Consider the following 24,108-nt stretch of genomic DNA (forward strand, 5'->3'; position numbering starts at 1 on the left):
TGCAACCCAAGTCATCTTATAGTTTTGGGGGCCTGAAATAGTCTGAAATGTCACACTTGTAGAGGTTTGATGGTTAGTAGGTGTGGTGTTACTATCATTGGCAGCACACCAGGGGTACTGTGTGGTGCAAGCTGTGGTGGCCTCCAGACGAGACCACCTGGTACTGCTGGACTCCTGAGGCGAAAAGCCGGGAGCGTGGATACTTTGTTTTTAAATCTTTGTGTGTGATACTTTGTTATTAACTTCACAGCATACTCGCACTCTCTGGCACTTCCCTGAACAGCGCGCTGACGCTGCAACGAATCACCTTATCCGGGTCGCCATCCTCGAGGGCGAGGTGTGCCACGTGACACGCCCCCTCGGTTGGCCACGCCCCCTTCAAAGACCTGACAATTCTGCATAAATTATGTGTCTTGGGAGGAAGCGCAGCGGACGAGCGCAGCGGGCGCGACGATTGCGCGCCGAAGGCGCGCCTAAGGCAAGCCCGTCTGCGCCTGGCCGGGGCTAGGGGCATGTCACTCTGCCCCGCGTATCATCTATTCCCCGGACCAACTGCGAAGCCTCCAGGGACCTTGGCCCATTATGGCCTCTACACGTTCTCGCATCTCCTCCCTTGGTCTTCCCCCCCACCGTCTCCCTTTCTATCCCCCCTCCCACAGTTTGCACCCCCACCTCGCCTTGCTGCACCGTCTCTTTGTCAACCCCTAAAACCCTTACGGTTTTTTATCTTAACACCCGGTCCGCTGTCGCCCATGCGCATGAGCTTTCGGTCCTGTTGGATCTTCATGCCCCAGATCTTCTTTTCCTAATGGAGACCTGGTTCTGCGATGACTCCCTCCCTGCCCTATTATCCACCTTACCGGCCACTTACTATGCCCTCAGGGCGGATCGCCCTCCTGGCAAAGCCGGGGGCGGTGTAGCGGTCATCGCACGCACCGACCTACCTTTCCAAAGTCTATCCCTGCCTGACATTGCGACCTCCGAATTTTTGGTGATTCGCACCACCTCCACCTCTCCTCCTTTGACCTGCTTTCTCACCTATCGCCCTCCTCAATCCCCTCTACAGTTTCTCTCTGATTTCTTGGATGTCTTAGCCACTATCACAATCAATAACTCCTCTATTCTGCTTCTTGGCGATTTCAATTTCTGGCCATCTGACCCCGCTGAATGTTCGTCCTCTAAGGAATTCTCCGAAACCCTCCAATCCCTTAACTTTACATCCTACGTTCACTCACCCACCCACATCAAAGGTCACACGCTTGACCAGATCTGGTCCCTGAACTGCCCGGTGGAATCTCTTTCCATCTCACCTTGCCCATGGTCTGACCACCATTTGATCTCTTTTTCCCTTCCTATCCACCCCCCAACTAAGCCCCCCCCGCCCCAAAAACACCTGGGTCCGATTGTGGGGCCGAGTTAACCCAGAAAGTCTTTCCTCCCTTCTCGGTTCTTCCCTCCCTTCCCTGCATGGCCTCTCCACTCTTTCCCAGGTGGATGCCATAGATCAATGGCTCTCCTCTGGCCGCGACTCCGTTGCCCCGCTCAAACGCATCACCTCCAAACGTGAGAAGGACGCCAACCGATGGTTTAACGTCGAGCTCAAGGCCACCAAACTAAAAGTACGTCGCGCAGAACGGGCATGGAGGAGAAACTATTGCCTCACTCTAAAACTGGAGTATACCAACATTCTTACCCAGTATAAAAAAGACATCTTGGAGGCCAAAACATCATACTTCTCCTCCAAAATCTTAGCCGCGGAAAACCAGTCTAAGGAGATATTTACAATCGTCCACAGCCTAGCGTTCTCGGACAGAACAACCCTCAAGCCCGCCCCGTCCGAAGAACTCTGTCTTTCCCTTAATAACTACTTTATTCATAAAATTGCCACCATCAAGGCCAACATTCCCCCCCCTTCTCCCTCCTTTGTGGACCCTCAATATCCCCCTCCGAAGGGTGAACTCCTCACCCTCCCCACCATCACTAGAGAATGTCTGACCTCCTTAGTGCCTTTGGTCAAGTCTGGTTCTCCCCTTGACCCCTGCCCGGCCCACATTCTCCGCCATATCTTTGTTACCTGCCCAGACCCTCCCCTTCACCTCCTCAATAGCTCTCTTGCTCAAGGCGTAGTTCCCAACTCCTTGAAATCAGCGGTTATTGTGCCTATTTTGAAAAAACCCGGGGCTGATCCATCTGTCCCTGCCAATTTCCGCCCCATCTCCCTCTTGCCATTTCTGGCCAAGGTGCTCGAGCGCCATGTCACCCGCGCTCTGAGCTCCTTTGTGGAGACGCATGGAGCCCTTGCCCCTCGCCAGGCCGGCTTCCGCCCCGCACACTCTACGGAGTCCGTCGTCATCTCGGTCCTGGACAACCTCAGGGAGGGTATGGACACCAATCAGCACCAGGCCCTTGTGCTCCTCGATCTTTCAGCCGCCTTTGACACGGTAGATCACACCATCTTGCTATCCCGTGTCAAGGCGGCGGGGATCGGGGCGACCGCCCTGGTCTGGCTGTCCTCCTTCCTGAGCGATCGCACCCAGGCCGTCCGCCTGGGTGACTTCACAGCGGACGTCCAGAAAGTTCAGTGCGGGGTCCCCCAAGGCTCTTCCCTCTCCCCCCTCCTGTTTAACCTGTATGTCGCCCCTCTTATCTTTTCCCTTCAACAGATGGAGGTCGCCGTATTTAATTATGCGGATGACCTTCAGCTTGTTTTCAACCTATCTTCTTCTCCCTCCTCTGTTCTAAACTTTCAATCTGTCATGCTCCATATTAGGGACTGGATGAACCACAACCACCTCAAACTCAACCCCGACAAGACCGAGCTGGTGTTGACGGGTGGTTCTTCCAGCCCCTGGTCCTCTCTCTTCTGGCCTATCTCTCTTGGCCCTTCTCCTGCACCCTCCTCCTCTGTTAAAACCCTAGGCATAAAAATCAATTCTCAACTCACCCTTCACTCCCAGGTTAGCTCTGTGGTATCTTCCTCTTTCCTTTCTCTGCGCACTATACGCAGAGTGTCTCGCTTCTTCACCTTCTCTGCTCTCAAGCTTATAATCCTGGCCATGGTGGTGTCCCGCCTGGATTACGGCAATGCTTTATATGCCGGCATCCCTGCTTACAGCTTGCGGCGCCTACAGCAGATCCAGAACCAGGCGGCCCGCCTGGCCTTCAAACTTCCTAAGTTTCACCACTCTGCCCCTCTTCTGAAATCTTTACACTGGCTCCCCGTGCGAGCCAGGGTCCAATTCAAGCTTGCAACCATCACCTTTCTGGCCCGACTTGGCTTGGCTCCGGCATTCATCTCTTCCGAGATCACTCCATACGTTCCCACTAGGGAACTACGCTCGTCTTCTCAATCCCTCCTCACTGTCCCCCGTTTCCGGAGAAAGAAGTGGGGAGGATCTAAATTTGCCACCCTTGCCCCGACCCTCTGGAACTCCCTTCCTCTTGAACTTCGTACCATTACTCTGTACTCACAATTCCGTAGACACCTTAAGACCTATTTGTTCACGAAGTCTTTTGAATAATCTTCCTCCAACCCTCCCTGTCTATTAACCCCGGATCCGGTTAGAGTTAGCGCCAAGAAACCGCTGGTATACGTGCGCTCTAGAAATAATTTTAAATCAAATCAAAATCAAATCTGGTAATTTTATTTTTATATTCAAACTAAGCACTATAATAAAGTACTGATCAATAAAGAAGCAACTTTAATACTTGTAAATATGAAGGAATTCAAAATCGAAGGCAAAAAATAAATTTGGCATCGTCAGCTTGATTTGTTGGAGCTGTGCAGGTAGAGCAAACGGAATCTAGTGTAGACGATTGGTGGCCTCAATTTAAGTGGCAACAAAAAAGGCACATGCATTAGAACCAAAAAAGACAGTGATATGCTGGAGTATAGCATGTCACTTCGTTTTTAAGACTTAAAACGTATTTAGAAAATCCCCAACCTTCCCATTAAAATAACTGTATTTCTATATTTGATAGCACATTAAATAAAATCCTAGAAATATTTGTGTATTTGTTTGATGTATGCTTGCTTCTGTATTGTTTTGAGGTTAAAAACATAGAAGTTGCTTAGGCCAGGGGACCCTGGCTTACAATTATGGCTTGCTGTTATCCAGTAATGATTCAGGTGGTGGTAGGCACAGAATTCGAAAGGTTAGGAGCCTCTGATTTAGAGAAAAACAATATAAGATGAACTAGCATTGAAAAGCCAATAAGTCTAGCGTTGTCAGCAAGACATTTTCCCTATGTCAATGCTTTTTTTTCCCTTTTATAAAATGTTATTCTTGAATGAGCCATCAGACCCTCACCAATGTATAAAACAAAAATGGCTAAAATCAAAACAATGTTTTTGGACATAAAAAGCACGCATTGGATTAGTAGCCCATGGCAATGAAGGGCAGTCATTTATATGCAGATGTGCTCTTTGTGAAAAAAACTAAAAGCTGTCACGCAGCTAGTTGCCAACCTTTTGGCCTTGTCGATAGAGCCAATGTATATAAAAAAAACATGGCTAAACAAAAAAAAATTGCGTCTTGAAATGGGCATTTTGGCGTAGAAGTTCCTAGTACTGAATTAAACTACTTTGCTTGAATGTGCTCCTTGTGAAAGGGCGGAATTTCCTGGGAGTGAGAAGTTAGCCAATTCCTGAAGTGGGCTGACACATCGCCCCAAGCTGTAAACTGTAGTGGGCCAAAGAAAAGACAGAAAGACACAAAAGAGACCAATGGACGAAGATGGCTGAAAGAAAGCCCTTACTTATTAAGAACATCATATAGATATACCTTTAGTAAAATCAAATCGTCTTGGCTAACGCCAGACCGAAAAAACGAATCTGATAAAACTACAACTGGGCACAGAGAATGCTTGAGGTAGGTTAGTCCACTGGAAATTTCATGAGGTGTTTTCTATTGGAATGGGGGGGGGGGTAGTACTCTTGCATAGGAGGAAGAACTGGGTTAGTGTACAAGTCTCGCCATTTAGCTTCTCTGTATGTGCAGACAATTCAGAAAAAAGAAAGTTTTCTATAATAAGTAAACTAAACTGAGATGCTGCTCGTTATTCCTACATTAGTGCAATGAAGGGTATTGTGAGCTCTGCTGTAGAGCCTGCCGATTCTGGAAGGGGGGTATGTTTCCTTGAGACCGGTATACCTGGGCATAAAGGCCTGCTGCAACAAGTGCAGTATGAAGATAAGACTGCAACTGTGGCATAAACCTGGAGTAAAAGGAGAAAGCACACGAAAAGCATTGCTATGCGTTGCTTTTTGAGAAGATCTAGATTTTAAAAATCATTACTTTTAAAATCTAGTGCATAGACTGTACAAGCGGAAGAAGGATGATAACCTTTTGTATATAGCACAATGTAATTGCCGCATGTTAGCGTAGATATAACTCGCTATTTCATTCAATAATATGTATTCATGAAACAGACATTCAGAAAAAAAATGTGTAAAAAAAATCTTTCTTTTTATATAACGCTTTGTTTTTATATTTTATGAAGCAAAAGTACATTACCATAATTAGTCCCACAACAGTATGACGCACAAATTCAATTTTTCAAAGACCTACTTAGACTGAGAGACCGATACAAAGGACAGACAGACTAATATACAAAGGATGCTGTTGAGCAATACACAGATCCTGACAACATTAGAGTGGCAAAAGAGGTACAGGCTGACAACACACCAGAGAGGCAGGGGCTGGTGTGCATCGAAACGCACATTTCCAGACCCACAACACTACACAGAGACAGAAAAACACAAGAGACATAGGCGAACAACACAAACATACAACACAGCAGAGAAACAAACTAACAAACCAGCACAGACTGACTGATGATACAGATGAGGCAATGACTGACGAGATACAAAGGTTGATCATACAGACTGACAAAACAGCGGGCATACCTGACAACACAAAACAGACTGATAGCACATCAGAGACACTGGCTGACATTACAGACTGACCGCACAGACGCAGATTGACAACACAAAAAGGTCTGTCAACACTAGGAACGAAAGCTGACACAGGCACATTCACAGACTGACCACATGGGAAAGACTTTTGACAGCGTGTCAGTAGCACGCCTGGCTTCTGCAGTGCTGCTGGGCCTCCACCGGGCTCCACTCTAATACTGTGGTGATGCTGGGCACCGACTCGATTCCTACTGCAGCATCAGAGAGCCACCTTGCCACTGCAGTGCTGCTGGACGCCCCTGGGCTCCAGAGGTGACGAGGGGGCCTAGCCAACTCCTGCAATGACTCCCGACGCCCACTCGGCCCCTGAAATGAGGCTGACCCCCACAGGGTGTGCTAGGGGTGGCACAGCAAATAACCTCGCTTCCCTCCTTCAAACTGCCACTTCCAGAGAAACCAAGGGGAGGAGCTGGTGATGCAGGAGGGCAGGCAGAGGGAGAAGGAGGGCTGAAAAGGATGGGAAAGAGGGACAGAGGAAGTGGGAAGCGGCTGCTAGACGAATTCTGCAGGCAGTAGCAGGCCCCCGGTAGCAGGCCCCGGGTCCTCCCACCTATGTTCACATCTGGGAATGTCCATGTCTGCACAGCCAGGGTCCAGCTGCGACTGACCCAGGGCATTGCTTTACGTATTGTCTGGTGGTAGTGCTATGGAATATTATATTTTAGACTTGTGCCTTCCCCTATACAAGCCTTTTTAATCTGTATCTTCAATGGGCAAGCAGCGACCTGGAAGGGGTGGTGGGGGTGTGTTGTGGAGGCGGGTGAAGGTGCTGTACTTGGGCAAGTGCAACAGAGTGCAACTGCAATCCCAAACCAAGCCACAAAAAATAATCAAGACAAGATAAGCTTGCCTAAAGATGGCCTGCCTGTCCCGATGGAGAGCAAGAAAAAGATGGAGGTGCTGTGTGCATGTCCTCTCGAGCTTGTTTACGTTGGCTTTGAAATGCATTAAAAGAAGCAGCCACGGAGGACAAATTGGCAACAGGCAAGCAGCGACCTGGGAGGGTTGGTGGGGACAGGTTGGGGAGGCTGGTGAAGGTGCAGTGCTGGGGCACGAGCAACGAAGTGCGACTGCATACACCAAAGAAGCCCTAAAAAAAGAAACAAGAGAATATGAGCACAAATCACGTAGTTCGAGCAGCTGGCAAGCCACAAAAATAATTGTGCTCACAGCGTATCATAAAAACTGTAAGAGCAAGAGCATACATAACCGGGGCGATCCACATGGGAGATTACAAGAGCCCAAAAGGAGTTACTAGAAAGCTATTTAACCAATCAAAATCTGGCATTTACGAAGGACAGAAAGCGGAACCAATTAAAAAGATCGGCAGTGCTCCAAGCCCATATTCTAGATACAGTATGCCTTCTTTGTGTGTTTAGCAAGATACTCCTGTGTGGTTTTTGGGAAATCTAAAACTCCCACCCCCCTCAGTCTTATTGACAAAGCTACACCCCTGCCTATCGCCTTCGTGTACACACAGTTCTCTGACCAGGTGCTCAGTCTACTGACTAATCTGGGGTGGATCATGGCCCAACTTATTTCCAACACCACATGAGGCAAAATGACTTCATGAGCACTCCTGGCACCTTGAGTAGTACAGGGGTTGCAGGAGTGACTATAGAGCCCATGCCTCATTGACTGAAACTTGACACACTCACAACCCAGGCCAGAAGCGTAGCACAGCCTCCAAGAGCCCTTGCTGCACACTGGGGCCTCCTTCCGGGTCAAGGACAATTAGTATTTACAAGACGTGGGAGACTCGGGGGGCTTCTCGAAACATTCTGCGGGAGGGGGGGGGGCTCATTGTGCGATAAACCACTGGCCCAGTGGCCAGCACTGTTTTGAAGTAGCTATTTTGCCTGTAGTGTACATAATCCAGAAAGATTGATTCACTTGGTAGCACCAACGAAATTAAAGAACAGATGGCAGGGTCCAATGTTTTCATGGTGTTACTGGAAAAACAGGACTGTCCATCACTAAAGAAAATGGATCAAATACATCCTTAATATCTACATATGTAAAAACGAAAGTATGTCGGTTTGTCCTTTATGCATTACTACACCATTCATCCGATCGGCATGAAACTTTGGGAAGTTGTTGAGTACACTCCCGCGAAGGTTTCTGGCAAAAAAAAGAAACATTTGTTAAATATCGGCCACCCGGTCCCCCAGGGCCCTCATAATCTTTCCAATACTGAACGTTTACAGTTTCCGGTTCGACTCACTTTTGCAATGACCATCAACAAAGCACAAGGACAATCGCTGCAAGTATGTGGACTAGATTTGCTTCTCACATGAACAACTATATGTGGCCAGCTCACGCGTCTGATTTATTTGTGTACGCACCAGACAGAAAAACAAAAAATACCGTGTATCCACAAGCACTAGAACAGGGGTCTCCAAACCGGTCCTGGAGGGCCGGATCCATGCCAGATTTTTAAAATAACTACATGTATCTCAATGGGGATATCCAAAAAATCTGGCATGGATCCGGCCCTCCAGGACCGGTTTGGAGACCCCTGCACTAGAATAACTTAACAGAATTAAAACAACACTTTAAAATGTTTTCCATATTAAAATGAATAAGTTTCAATAAAAATGACACAATGTAAATTAAATGTTATCATAACAAGTTTCCTTAAATTTCCTTTCTTCTGAGATCACAGCAACCCGTAAGCTAGTAGATAATATGGTGCCAGTGCTGGGGCAGTTAAATGTAACCAGGCCCCTGGTGTTTTGGCACAGTTGTAGTTCTCAACGTGCTAGGAGAATACATCTGCAACTCTCCTAAAGGAGAATTCGTATTGCTGATAATGGCTTGCAGAATCCTACAGTTTTTTTATTGAAGTTTTATATAGTACAAACTCGACACAAAGATATTGACACATTTTACGTAAGCATCAGTTACATCACACACGGTCACATTAATTTTTTGTTGGGGACAGGGAGATTAAGTGATTTGTTAAGAATCAGAGAGTTGAACCAATCTCCTCAGTTCCAAAGTCGGCATCTCTGTTGCGCCATATTCTCTTCTTAGGACCTGATTTAGATTTTGGCAGACGGGTTACTCCGTCACAATGGGGACAAATATCCTGTCCAAAATATAAATCCCAATCTGTCCTATGGGGTCTATATTTCAGCGGACGGGATATGCATCACCGTTGTGGCAAAATAACCCCGCCACCAAAATCTAAATCTTGCCCTGTTAGATTTGGGGGTCTCTAGTTGGCACAGGTAGGTACGTGTGACAAATAGGGACCCTCGCCTCTAGTCCGGATAAGGGGATTACACTTCTAAAATAACCCCTGCTCACCCCCTTGGTAGCTTAGCAAGAGCAGCAAGGCTTTATCTCAGAGGCGTTGTGTGTTAAGCATTCGTGACCACATACAGTAACCCAGTGACAACACTACAAATGGACACCACACAGGTTTTATATCAAAAAGAAGTATACTTTATATAGAGTTACCACATGACCATAAATGACAAAAATACACAATACTATTACTTTAAGATGGTAGATTAAGCATAGTTCAGTTCAGTCCTTAGATGCGACACTCTGCGTCAATGTACCTTAGGTTGCGTTGCGCTTCCACGACAAGCAATGTCACAGCGATGGGAAATACGGCAAAGTTCAGATACAAAGAAATAAAGACATGAAGATCTTCCAGATGTGGCACGCTTCTCGGGGATGCAAGAAGTTCTTGGTTTGATGCATGGACTGCAGCGGCGACACCCTGATGATGCGACCGCAGCAGCTCCAGCGGCGACACTTCTCCCACGATGCGTGAAGCTTCCGCTCGATGCGACGACTACAGCGGTGTCATCTACGATGCGTCGGCAGCAGCTCCGGCGGCGCGCCTCTCAGGGATGTGAGATGCTCTTGGTCGATGGGGTGCGACAGTTCCAGCGGCGACACCCTTCTTCGGAGTTGCGACGGCAGGCACAGCGACGGCGACACACTTCTTTTCGTTGAGTCGCTCTTCCAGCTCCTTGCGACACGCAGTCCCTCAGAAGGCTCAAAACAGCAGCAGACACTTCCAAAAGACTGGGGAGCTGGGGGGTGAAGTCTGTTGTCCCTGAGACTTCAGCAGGAAGCAAGCTTTTTTCGAAGCCCTTGGAGATCCTTCACAAGTTGAAAGCAAAGTACACAAAGTTGCTTTCTCCTTCCTTTGGCAGTAAGGCAACCACTGCAGGCCAATCCCCCAAGCAGCACTTCAGCTTGGGAATAGTATCTCCTCGGTTTCTTCAGGTTCCTCTCCTCAGTAAAGGTTTCTTCTTGTAGTCAAGAAGTGATCTAATTTCATGGGACCAGGGTCCCAATATTTATACCCCAAAATCCTTTGTTCTCTGAGGGGAGAGGGGCCTTTGCCCAGTCCAAACCAGTTCTGAAGCACTCTGTTTAAAAGACTTCTCCTTTCCTTTCACAGTGCAGGTCAGGCACATCCGACGCCCCACAGGAGGTGGAGCCAGCATTGTGGAAGGCAAGTACAGTCCTGGAGCACTTTGTTAACAGGACTCCTTCTCGTCTTTCAGTGTGCAGGGTAGAGGTATCAGCTGCTCCCCAGGGGTTGGAGCTAGCATTGTGTAAGGCAGGCACAGCCCAATTAAAGTTCAGGTGTAACTCCGTCCCTCCCATCTAGATGCAGATCTCTTTATTGACCACTGGGTGACTCAGCCTGTCTCTTGGAATCCCCCAGCCCTGTCACTCACAAAGCCAGACAAAGGAATACACAACCTAGCAGCGGCAGGTTTGAATGGTTAGACAAGCAAATACCTACTTACTAAAAGGGGTATTTGCGAACACAGAATGTTAAAACCAACTTCCCTAAAATATGTATTTTATCATTCTGAGTTCAGGCATACTAAACTCGAATTTCTACCATGTTCTCCGAGACAGTTAAGGTTATAAACATGTAATAATCTATCATCCCATTCTGGCCTATGGAGAAAAGGTAGCCTTACAATAGTGAAAAACGAAAATGGCTGTAATTCACCATTAGGAATTGCCGCACACATCAGGGCTTGTCCTACCTTATACTTACAATGCACCCTGCCCTAGGGCCTACCATAGGAGTGACTGATATGAAGAAAAGGGAAGGTTTAGGGACTGGCAAGTGGGTGCACTTGCCCAGTCAGTGTGACAGTACCGACCTGCACACCGGCTCTGCAAGGCAGACCTTAGACACATTTTACAAGGCTGCTTCTGTGGATGGCACAACCAGTGCTGCAGGCCCACCAGCAACATTTGGATTTACATGCCCTGGGCATACTCAGTGCACTAGACTAGGGTCTGACAAGTAAAACAAATAGGCAAACACGGAACCACTGATTCATACATCAATTTACAATAGGGAGCACTTGCACCGTGTCACTGGATAGCAGTGGCACAGTGCCCAAAGCATCTAAAACCAGCAAAAATAAATGAGGCAACAGCAAAAATGGAAGGGAGACCCACGCCAATGGTGCCAGGTCTAACAGGCCCATAGTGTTTTGCTGACGGGGTACCAGGGAGGAGCTGCTCTCTCTCAGGGCCACGGACCCCAGTAGCGCGCTCTCTAGTAATGATGGGATGCTGTAAAGTTCTGTGCACTTTCCAAGTAGGAGCCATCCTTCACCACTCCACTGCATATCCGTGGATCTCTGCAGCCTGATCATAGACTCCAGGAGCTCTCTCACTATTAATGAATGAGGAAACGGATGCAATGGTCCTTCAGTGTCAGTGCTTTGTTGACCGGGCCCGGTGAGAAGTCACTGCACTGGATACCCACTGATTGATTTTTTTTTCTTTTCTAATACATTTTTATCTAGTGGGAAAGTATAGGAGTACTTTACATGAGCGCCAGTTACATTATTATTGATGTAAACACTAGCTGTATGTCATTGTGTTTTGAGAAGTGCTGTGGAGGATTCTCAGCCACAGAGCCTGTTCATCCTGTGAGACGGAAACTGCTTCAAAGAGATGTTAGCAATAATAATGTACTCAACTACATGGGACTGTAGTGGTCGTTACCCCTCTGTGAGATTCCCTACTTCAGGGACTAATTGTGCTCTTGGCAGTCCCCCTTTTGGATCATCAGCGTGAGATGGCTGTCATGATAGAGACCACTGCAAAAAGAGAATGCAGGAAGCTGTGGTAAGCAGCCATTAACTGAGTTCAATCACAAAAACATTTGCGGTGCAAGCAATAATCCATGTGAAATAGGGGGGGTGGGATGGGGGTCAAGTAACTGGCCAAGCAACAACAGGGCAAGCTGATGACATCGGAAGCACTTATGAGGGAGAAGAACAAAAGAAAATGTACCTTCCTGCGAGCGCAACAAGCGGAAGGATACAAATAAAGAGATTAATCAGTGCTTGGGTAGTACTCCATTGAAAGGACAACATACATATAAACAGGAAGTGACGCTTGCATATGTTGACAATGAGGAGCAAGGAATTTTGAATGATGAGCAAGCCAGCCAACCGTAACTGACGGGCGAGCTAAAAGATTCTTTTTAGAGTTTAAAAAAAAAATATTTATAAATATACAGTAAGTCGTCTTCATACCAACAACGCATGTGCGCTGCAAACAGGCTCAACCTAATAAGGATTACAAGACCCACTAAATAAAGAAAAAAAGGTCAAGACATGTCACTTCTACATGCCTTGAACAACTTAAGATTCTTATTCACTTTTCAACAGCAATTAAATTGTGCATTCATAAAACCAATGTAAAGGAGCTCTTTCTTTAACTCTCAGGCTTTCTAGTGAATACAATTATTTTCAGCACAGTAATAGTAGGCGTCTGTTGGAGAATTCCAGACCAAGATTTTCAGGGCCAAAAGGTAACTGCCAGGATAATTTCCTGTTTTACATGCAGAAGGCAGGACAGAAACGTGGGTATCGGTGGGAACATGAGAAAAGCAAATAGCTGATCTTCTGGCATTCATGCCCCAAGCACCCACAGTGAGCCATCATAAGCAGAGCTTAGCTATCGATGGATTGTCTGGGTCCGCAAATAAGTCCATCACTGGGCACTTGACGCCACTCTCACAAATTGTCTCTTGAGAGAGACGAAAGCTCTTAGAAGACAGTGTCTATGCTTAAAGAAATTGATTGAGAGAGTTGTCCAACTTCCCTCAAGTCTAATGCTTGTGATATCAACAGATGTTTCCCTGACAAAGACCTGTCACAATACAATTCAAATATTTATTTAGATTTGGAACTCATATGAGGTCCACATAAAAGTGCATACAGATTAATACAAGAAGGAATTAAACATAACAAACTCATTCCACAAACAGCAAACGAGATAAAGTGACAAGGCGTATCCTAAGAAATACAAAAATGTACGAGGAGTAGTAAATAGCAATACGTTCAAGTACAGTATAAAATCCAGAATTCATCCTCAGCAGAATGTCCAGTTTTAGCAGTAAAAAAAATTACAGAGCATAACCTAACCTGTGAAAAAAACAATTCCATAGCAGCAGTACATGTGCAAAAACGCAATCTAGAATCACACTTTGGCTGAGTTTTTAACTTGGCAGCAAAACAAACAAGCATTTGCAATGCAATAGGTCTCGCAGCATTAAAGTTTGAGTTATTGGCATTGTGTATGACAATGCGTTGCATAAACTTTTTAGCATACTTTGAATTGGTGAGCAGTTTGAGTGTGCAAAAGTGCTGTTGATCACAGCTGTTATTATTCACGCAGCTCTAATGATGCACCTCACGCACGGGGCTGACGCAGTTATTATGCACCTCACCACGGGGCTGACGCAGTTATTATTCACAAAGCTCTGATGATGCACCTCAGGCACGGGCTCACAGCTGTTATTATTCACACAGCTCACAAAAAAGTGTCACTCCAAGTGTCACACGTGAGGTATTGAAATGTCACACATAAACACAATGCATATATGGGAATGTCACACATACATACACAAACCAAAAACTTGGCAGCTATGCATAAGCAAACTGACAATTTGGCAGCTATGTGCAGCCTGCCCTCTGCTGAGAACTGCAGTCAGGCAGTCTGTCTCCAGTTAGTGCCCTTCCATTTCAGGTATTTTGCAGCAGTGTTGAGATCTTCTTATTGTTGTTCCTTGCTCAAATGGGTGTAATTTCTGAGGTTTATGTTTTGCTTGATTTTGCTTGGGAGAAAGTGGTACTCATAGTTATAATCGTTGAAATGTCACTCATAATTACACTGAAATTATGAAAATGTAACGCATAGCATTCTGAAACCTTGGCCACTATGAACACAGTATTGAACGCACTTGTAGGCCCTCGAGAGAACGCCCTAGGACCCCCTGTATCACGTGCTCCAGTTCAGAATTATTCTAACCAGCCTTTTCAAAGATGGCGGCTGCCTCCGCAGGCCACGCAGAGCCCCGCTCCGTTTTCTATGTTCATGCTGGCTGCTATCTATGCTAATGATAGAGGAAAGCAGGAAGTGATAGGCGGAGTCCCCGCTGCGTGCTGGTCGATGGGATTGCTGGAGGTCCTCCCTCCGGCCGTGCGCGGTGCAGGCTGGGATCGCGGTGGCGGCTGCGGGCCCCGTCTGACGGAGCCCTGGGAGATAGTAGCTGGAAAGGAGTGCGGAGGACCCGGCGGCAGCCCGCAAGGAGCGGCTCACACCGGGGAGGGGGGCACCCGGGACCAGCGAGCGACCCCGCCCCCCCGGGATGGGAGACAGCCGGGGTGAGCTGCGGCAGCGCGCGGGGCACTGTTGGAGCTATGTTACCCCCTCAGGGGAAGGGGGGAATGCCTGTATGTGTGCGTGTGTGTGTGCGACGGCGGAGGGGTGGGGGGGGACGTCTCCCCGTGCGTGTATGTGCGCTTGTGTATGTGTGTGGTGCTGTGTGCGCATGCGTGCAGGGGGAGGTGTGCCTGTGTATGTATGCTTCCCAGGAGACAGCCACGGCGAGCGCGTTCACGCGCGCGTGGCCTGCGCCGATCGCCTTTTGCGAGATGCGCGCGGCCAGGTGCTGCCTCCTGGGAAGCAGAGTCGGTAACAAAAGATCTCTGGCGAGACAGCGCTTATGCGCTGTCTATATCGCTACGAGACCTAAAAATGGGAAGTGAACACAGCCTCTCCCTCTTGTGCAAACAGCAGCAGAAAACAGTAATTAAAATATATACATGACCTCTTTAAAAGAATTAAAAAGTTTTATCCACACTGCTTCATTTTTTGGACAAAATAGAAAATCGCGGGCTGAAGCTACATTTTTAACACCATTCAGTAAGAACATTGTCCGAAGCCAACGACAGCGGCAGCGGCGGCTCGAGGCCAATGCTGGACATGCAAAACCTGTCACCTAAGCTAAGTTGCTGCATCGGGTTGTCGCCTCACATGCACTTTGATTTTGGTATTTCCTGTCCTTCGATGAACCTCTGACGGGGTCGCTAATTAGATGTTACTGTAGACTTCTCCCAGGCGAAATGCTACCTTTCCAACCCCTCAACAAGCCAGTATGGATAGCCTATCAAGTTGTTAATCTAGTGCTTTCTTGCTCACACGTTCGTTGGCAGTCCTGGTAAAGTCTTCCTTAAAGCACATTGTTTAATGCGTATTAGGGTTCCAATACTTCATGTGCACTGATTGTAAATTGATGCAAATGATTTGGGTGGGATAAAAGCTTTAATTTGAGTAGTCTTGCTTACAGTAACCAGAACCATGTGCATCATTACTCATGAGGCACCCTGCCCTCTTTGTTTCCACAGCCCGAAATGTCAACCACAGCCATTATCAACCTCGGACCGTCTGCAAACCCCAAGTAAGTGCCCTCCACACCATAATTTCCATGTATACAGCTGACCAATGAATGGAGCAGTCTTGTGCCCCCCACCAGCTTTTTTCTGGGTTCTCTAGAATGACAACTAGTTCACTTTGCGATATGGTATTGCCTGAGTTGTATGGAGCGAGCCACAAATTCATGTTGCTTCTCTTCCCGATGCATCAATAAGTAACTCAACAGGAACGTATAGCTGGTTTTGTTCTTAGAATTTTTAGGGCCCTAAAACAAACAATTATGGTGGGCCATACCTTCTTGCCAAAACTCAACCACCGGTCCCTATGATCGTGATCCTATCTCTGCTTTCCTTGTGCCACTTAAATATTTTCCTGGATCTGCCAGATTTCAGTTCTTGGTACTTCATAAAAACTGGATAGGGGAAGGAGCTGACTCTTGGAGGTAAAAGCTTCGATCTGATGACTTTGCTGACAAAATTATACTCTCAGCATGTTTACCATTTCGTTCATTCTGTATTGCATCGAGTTGGCAAGATCTGTTGCTTTGTCCTTGCTGTCCAATAAGTCTTTTAATTCCATGTTACAGTGATTTAACATCAGTACCACACAATTGCAGATTGAACTATCGCAGTCAGAATATCGTCAGGCAGAAATATGTCTTAAAAATCACTTACAAAAATTTCACCTGGATTAAGTCAAAAGAAAAAGTACAACCAATAGGATGATTGATGATATTTTCATAAACCAATTTGACAAAATGTTTATGTAAGAAGAAACTTTTGTAGACAGATATTCTGACACAACTCCCTGCAACCTCTAAAGTGTATTAATTATTAACACTTAAGACCCAGACGAGGACTATGTTTTTATTCATAACATTAAAATCGAAGGTCCGCGTCACTGGCAGAACACCAGAAGTCTATTACTGTTAAAACTGGACATCCAGCAGATACTGACCACAAGGTTATAGCCCCACTCATTTAAAAGTTAGGATTACACACATCAGAGTAGACTAAACTCCTCTGGGGTTTAATCAATTAAGACTGGATAACATCCAAGAACCCTGCTGTAATTAACAGCAGCCCAGAACCTGTAACTACAACTAATTGGCGGGGGGACCAGCAACAGGTCAACCCCCCGCCTCCCACCATTAAAATGGTGTCATTCACTCAGTGGACCGATTCCACTTTCTCTAGAGCGGAGGGGCATAGGCAGCAGGCCTACTACAGAACCTCACTGTCATCAAATCCCAATAACACAACTGTGGTAGCAGGCCAAGGCCTCTCATTGTCAGTAAAACTGATGATTATCCAGTATTTGGGTGTCTTTCATAGATTCACATGCCTGAATCATTCCCCGTCGTCGAGACGGGAGCCTCCGGTATATAAAAAAGTAATGTCCTAAGACATACATAAAGAGAATAGGTCTAAGGGTCTAACCTTAGTAACCTATCTAGGTCCTTATGCAGGAAGGACCAAACAGAGCAGGCTCCAGGGTCCCACCTTGGTAGCCTATCTGTGTCCTTTTGTAAAAAAGGACCAAAATAAAAGGAACAACCAATCAGCTACTACCTCCCTCTAGAACCTTCCTGTGAGGAGCCTCAGTCTCTCAGATTTTCTACCGCACGTTGTGCTAGGGAGTCTCCACCTGAGTTCTCCTCAGGAATATCGAATTTTCTTCAAACTTCACAGTTTTTTCGACTTTCTTACTATGGCTGATGTCAAGAAGAGAGCACTTTTCCGTCCCTGTGCCTCCTGTGGTAAACTAAGGCTCCATGTGGACGACGAACATGAGGAATGCCTGTATTGCCTCTATCCTCACCACAAGACCATAGACTGCAGGATTTGCCGTAAGTTCTCCGTCAAAACCCAGAAAGACCGGGAAGGGAGACTTCTAATCTGGCTAAACAGGCTTAAAGACAAACCGGTAAGCGACCTCATTTCCGAAGATGAGAGTATGTCTGGCGCCTCACAGCTTTCCCTGAAGAGGCCTAGGGCTTCCTCGCCTGGCCACTCAGCAACCCCTCCCAAGAAGTCCAAAAAGTCTTCAGAGGGCAAGCCTGCCGTATCTAGCAAGGACCTTCCTGTCCCCAGGAAGCAACCACTGCTTACGGTGACGACGGCGCAATCGGCGACCACCTCATCGCTTAAGACCGTCTCAACATCGACGACGACGGTATCGACGACGATGGCATCGTCGGCGTCCTCCTCGTCGACGACTCTAACTTACTCGTCGTCAGCAGGACGACCAATTTCATCCTCCGCACCGTCGACGACAAGACCGTCGACGAGGACGTCGACGAGGACGTCGACGACAGCACCGTCGACGAAGACGTCGACGACGACACCATCGACGAAAGTCACACCGTCGACGAAGCCGTCGACGAGGGGCACTCCGTCGACGAAGGGCGCTCCGTCGACGACGGCGCCGACGACGAAGCAGTCGACGAAGGAAATACTGCATAAGGCACCGTCGACGAGAGAGTCGTCGACGGATGCACCGTCGACGAAGACCATATCGACGGCTGCTGGTACCTGGAAAGAATCCGAGCTCCTGTCACATGCAATGGACGCTCAGACTTCCCACGTCTCCATTAGAATCACCAAAAGGCAGATCACTCCGGAGATGACCTCGCCTAGTAAGGTCCAACAACTGACGCCATCCTGCTTCTTACAGGACCAGGAACCGGAGGAGGAGGAGTTTACCCAGGCCACTAGCCCTTCAGACCTGATTGTCAAGTGCCAAAGTACGGACGAAGAGCAGGAGGTCGAGGAATCGACCCCTCCAGTAGTGTCTACCCAAGCCCATACCCAGGTGACCCCAATGGTGTGCTTGCCAGCCTCCTTAGTTGCAGACTTGAGCTTTCTCGTTCAGGACTACAAATAGCGGTTTCCGCAGAAAGCCACCCCAGCTGTTCCACCAACCCCGCAGCCAACTGTGACCGTTCCTGCGCAGGGGACAAGACCCAGGCCCCCTCCACTGGTTCTTCCTAGGACACAGGACCCTGCTCAAGACCCTGTCTCGTCCGAGGAAGAGGACAGGGAACATGAAGAAGGGGAAGTCCGAGATGATGATACGGACGTGGATGCAGACCAGGACTATGTCACTCACTCTCCAGCCTCTCCGGAGCCACAATCCTCTGAGTCTCCACCTGCAGATATTGGAGGTTTCCATAACCTCATGGAAAGGGCTGCCAAAAGGTTCCATATGTCAATGGAATCTCAGGAAACTGAATGTTTCCTCTATGACTTTAAAGAACCAACTAAGAAAACTACTAGATCGATCCCGATCATTGATTATCTGCTGAAACAGGGCAAGCAGCTCATGCAATCTCCAGCTTCCCTGCAGGTAATCGTACCCAGACTGGATAAAAAATACAGAGCTACGTCGTCAGCTCCAGCATGCCTTACGGGTCACCCCAAGGCGGACTCTGTGGTCACCCAGGCGGCGCAGAAGAACTCGCGTAACCCTGCATCACCTTTATCGACACCACCAGATAAAGAAGGCAGGAAGTTGGATGCAGTTGGGAAACGTTTTTCCACTACCTCTGCGACAACGGTGAAGATTGCCAATTCCATCGCCCTTCTTGGGCGTTACAACCGCCAACTCTGGGCGGATATCGCGCCCTACATTGCCGACCTACCAGAAGATATTAAAGCGGAGGCACACTCGCTCCTCCTTGAGGGCCAAACATCGGCTTCAGAACTGATAGACTGCGCCATTGACGTGGCCATGACTGGATTCAGACAGCTGGCAGGCGCCGCTGTCCTACGACGCCAAGGCTGGCTTAAGGCCACCTCTTTCAGACAGGAGGTCCAGACCAAAATCTTAGATATGCCCTATGATGGCGATCATCTGTTCGGCGAGAAGATTGACGAAGCCCTCACTGCAATTAAAAAAGACACTGACACAGCCAGAGCCCTAGGCACTCTGCAATCTCGCACTCAGTCCTTTCATGCCAACAGGGGGAGGGGACAATCCTCCTATAGAGGATCTTATCAAAACAAGTCCTCTTACTCTTACTCACAGGGTAAGACGCAATTTCAACAGCGCCAAAACCAGTCGGGACGTCAGTCCTCCTTCAACAAATCGTCCTACAGAGGAAAAGGACAGAAGAGACCAGCAGGCAATCGCCAATGACTCTTCCAATTGGCCAGCCCCTCCACCATCGCTTCCCTTGCGACTCGGAGGGAAACTTTCTTTTTACCTTCAAAACTGGCGGCAAATAACGACAGACCGGTGGGTTCTACAACTCCTTCAATTCGGCCACTCTCTAGAATTCCTCTCAAACCCTCCTCGGACACCACCTGTCAAGCGTCCTCACAGACACCTACGGCTGCTTCTGCAAGAACTAACATCCATGCTCCAGAAGGGCGCAATAGAAAAAGTTCCACACGCCCAGATGGGGGAGGGCTTCTATTCCCACTTCTTCCTCATCCACAAGAAGGGGAAGAAATGGCGACCAATTCTCGACTTAAGAGCTCTCAACGTGTTTCTAAAGAAGCAGTCGTTTCGGATGGTCACGCTACAAGAGATCCTGGGACTCCTGGAAAAAGGCGACTACATGACATCACTCGACCTACAGGACGCCTATTACCATATCCCTATTCTCAAGGGACACAGAAAGTTCCTGAGGTTTGCAGTCGCAGGGGTACACTACCAATTCCGCGTCCTCCCCTTCGGCCTCAGATCTGCTCCAAGGATCTTTACGAAATGCCTTTCTCCCGTCGCAGCCTATCTCCGCCAGCAGGGACACCAGGTCTTCCCTTACCTGGACGACTGGCTGGTAAAGGCTCCGTCGAGAGCAGCCGCAGCCGCATCTTCCAGCGCCTGTCTGCATCTTTTCCGCCGCCTCGGCCTGACCCTCAACAGGGAAAAGTCATCCCTGACACCAGCCCGAGTCATCACCTTTCTAGGAGCGACCCTGGACACGGATTGCACGAAGGCCTTTCCATCACAGGAGAGAAAGTCGAAACTCATCTCCTTGGCCAAGTCAGTGGCATCCAAAAAGACTCTGACCGTCCGCCTCTTCAAATCGCTCCTCGGCATGATGTCGTCATGTATCCTACTCATCCCACACTGCCGCCTAAAAATGCGCCCCCTACAGGAAGAACTGTCAAAACAGTGGACACAAGCGGCGGGATCCTTCGAGGACCGCTTACGAGTCACCCAACCTCTAATCAACAGTCTACAATGGTGGACATCAGACAAACACCTATCGCAAGGACTGCCGTTCCTGCTTCCGGCGCAACCGCATATCATCACCACGGACGCATCCTTGGAGGGCTGGGGTGCAGTCCTGCAAGAACTGCAGACCAACGGAAAATGGACGCCACAGGAGTCCAAGCTCCACATCAACATTCTAGAGCTACGGGCAGTCTTCCTGGCGCTCCAGTCGTTCCTCCCGCACATCAGAAACTCCCCAGTGCTAGTCAGGACGGACAACACCACGACTATGCACTACCTGAACAAACAGGGAGGGACGCGCTCGCTCTCTCTCTCTCGAGAATCTCAGAGGGTTTGGAACTGGCTTCTACAACATGGCATCACCCTCAAAGCCGAATACGTTCCAGGCAAGGACAACGTCCTGGCGGACGCCCTCAGCAGAGAACAGTCCCTATCCCACGAATGGGAGTTAGACGAGAGTGCATTGAACTACATCTTCACGAAGTGGGGGACACCACAGATAGACCTCTTCGCCACCAGGGAGAACGCCAGATGCCCAAGCTTCGCAAGCAGGCTTCCCCAACCAGGAACACTAGGGAATGCATTTTCAATAGCTTGGCAGAACGTGTTTGCTTACGCCTTTCCGCCATTCCCACTGATACCCAGGGTGATCAGGAAAATGAAATCGGAGCCCTGCACCCTAATCCTCATCGCCCCATCCTGGCCGAGGCAGCACTGGTACACGGAGCTCCATCGTCTATCAGTCCACCCGCCTCTTCGTCTTCACAGTCACCCAACCCTACTCACGATGTCTCACGGGCAGGTTCTCCACCCGAACCTGGGCCCTCTGAAATTGTCAGCCTGGCTCCTGACTACCGTGAGTTCAGCCATCTAAACATTCCACAAGAGTGCAAAGAGGTCCTGTCCAACGCCAGAGCTAACAGCACAAAAAAGACTTATACTCTCAAGTGGAAACGCTTCTGCGTCTGGTGCGAAAAGGAAGGTCTACACCCCTTCCGGGTCACTCCCCAACAACTCCTGCCATACCTTCTACACCTGGCGCACTCAGGCCTTGCCCATGCGTCCATCAAGGTCCACTTGGCAGCAATTTCTAGGTTCACTCGAACTTCTAGGGGCCCCTCTCTGTGGGCCTCTTTAGGTCCTTTCCTAGACCAAAACCTGTCCCTCCAACGTGGCAGCTCAACATAGTTCTTCACCAGCTGATGAGGCATCCCTTCGAGCCTATCCACAAGTCTGACATCAAATTCCTGTCGTGGAAGACAGCCCTCCTACTTGCACTGACCTCGGCCAGAAGAGTAGGCGAATTGCAGGCCCTTTCCATCCAGGACCCATTCCTTCAATTCAAAGAGGACAGAGTCCTCCTGCGTACCAACCCACGATTCATACCCAAAGTCCCTTCGGACTTCCATCTTAATGAGCCCATGGTTCTTAAATCATTCTTTCCGAACCCATCTACTCCGGCTGAGAGATCACTGCACTCTTTAGACCTTCAGAGATGCCTAAAATTCTATCTTGATAGGACGAGACAATTCAGGAAGTCATCCCAACTCTTTGTCGCATTCAGCATTCAGCAGACCTAGGAAGGGCATGCCCTTAACTAAACAGAGTATATCAAGATGGATCTCCTCAGCCATAACTCTCTGCCACGAGAAGGCAGGGCGACCTCTGGACTCACGGGCCAAAGCCCACTCCACCAGAGCCATGTCTACGTCTGCGGCACTGTTTGCTGGAGTGCCACTCCTGGACACCTGTAGAGCGGCGACCTGGAAGTCCCCGCATACCTTCACCAGGCACTACTGCTTGGACGCTGAGCTGACGAAAGACGCAGCAGTGGGCAGAGCAGTGCTTCGCCATCTATTCCAGTGAGGTGAGCCCTCCTGCTTCCCACCATCCTTGACTGGTATGCACATTTCTTTGTTACTAGATTCTGCATGACATTGTATGCTGTTGTTTTTTCCTACAGTCACAAATGTTCATTTCTTGCAGTAATATACTTTCTGTATCTTCACAGAATGTGCATATTGTATTGCTTGCTACTCTGATTCAGGCATGTGAATCTATGAAAGACACCCAAATACTGGATAAGAAATGCGTTACTTACCTGTAACAGCAGTTATCCAGTATTAGTGTCTTTCATAGATTCACATGCACCCTCCCGCCTCCCCTGGAAGGACTCACCTCTCTCTACAGGTTTACACCTATCCAACTTGGTGCGTACGAAAATCTGAGAGACTGAGGCTCCTCACAGGAAGGTTCTAGAGGGAGGTAGTAGCTGATTGGTTGTTCCTTTTATTTTGGTCCTTTTTTACAAAAGGACACAGATAGGCTACCAAGGTGGGACCCTGGAGCCTGCTCTGTTTGGTCCTTCCTGCATAAGGACCTAGATAGGTTACTAAGGTTAGACCCTTAGACCTATTCTCTTTATGTATGTCTTAGGACATTATCCCGTCTCGACGACGGGGAATGATTCAGGCATGTGAATCTATGAAAGACACTAATACTGGATAACTGCTGTTACAGGTAAGTAACGCATTTCTTCTAAATGCAGGTCGTGATCCGGAACCTCAAAGCTATTCTAATGGTTGGTATCTACTGTAGGGCTAACCAGGGTGACTTTCGTATGATGAGCAGTGACTATGGGCCCTCAGCCTGTTTTACAGCTGTTTTGTCATTCAGTGCCCCGCCAATGCTCAGAGAAGAGCTATTTTCGCATTGGGAATAACATGAAATCTGACATACATCTAGTGGTCCAGGTAACCTCCTTTCACTCAAGTGTAGTGCATTTCAGTGCATGGCTCCAGCTGCAGCATTCTGTTCCTACGCCAAGACTCTGTTTGCAGATTTGAAGGCTACCGGTAAAGTATGGGGTTATTGTGAGGAATTGAAACATCCTTGCAATAAGAGGAGTCTTGAGGATGAATTGGCTGAACATTGCTGGGCGACTATAAGCACTGCAGACTCAATCACGTCAAAGTACTCAAAGCCTGTCCGACTAAGGCAATGGAGAATGGAACATTGAGTTGTCTAGGCTCTCACAGTTTCATTATGTGACGAAAACCAGCATTTAAACATTGGTTACCAAGTTCAAAACTGTACATTACTCGTAGACCACATTGGCCCCCAAATAATACCCTAGCTCCCTCAAGTTCCCCTCAGTCCTCTAACCAAGGAAACACTAATGTTAACCCACAGCCTTTGCCATACATTTGGGA

The 24,108-nt window shown here is 48.2% G+C and overlaps 1 protein-coding gene across 3 annotated transcripts in view; it reads left to right on the forward strand.

Moving 5' to 3' along the window:
* The window catches only part of SGK2 (serum/glucocorticoid regulated kinase 2), a 459,518-nt gene that overhangs the window by 142,738 nt on the left and 292,672 nt on the right, over positions 1-24,108 (forward strand). For all 3 annotated transcript variants that reach the window (XM_086932250.1, XM_086932253.1, XM_086932252.1), the window contains exon 4: positions 15,682-15,734. In XM_086932250.1, coding sequence (XP_086788376.1) covers positions 15,682-15,734 — 53 coding nt within the window. The remainder of the gene's footprint in view (positions 1-15,681; positions 15,735-24,108) is intronic.

The sequence above is a fragment of the Lissotriton vulgaris genome, chromosome 7 (genome assembly GCF_964263255.1).
Source record: "Lissotriton vulgaris chromosome 7, aLisVul1.2, whole genome shotgun sequence".
Lineage (NCBI taxonomy): Eukaryota > Metazoa > Chordata > Amphibia > Caudata > Salamandridae > Lissotriton > Lissotriton vulgaris.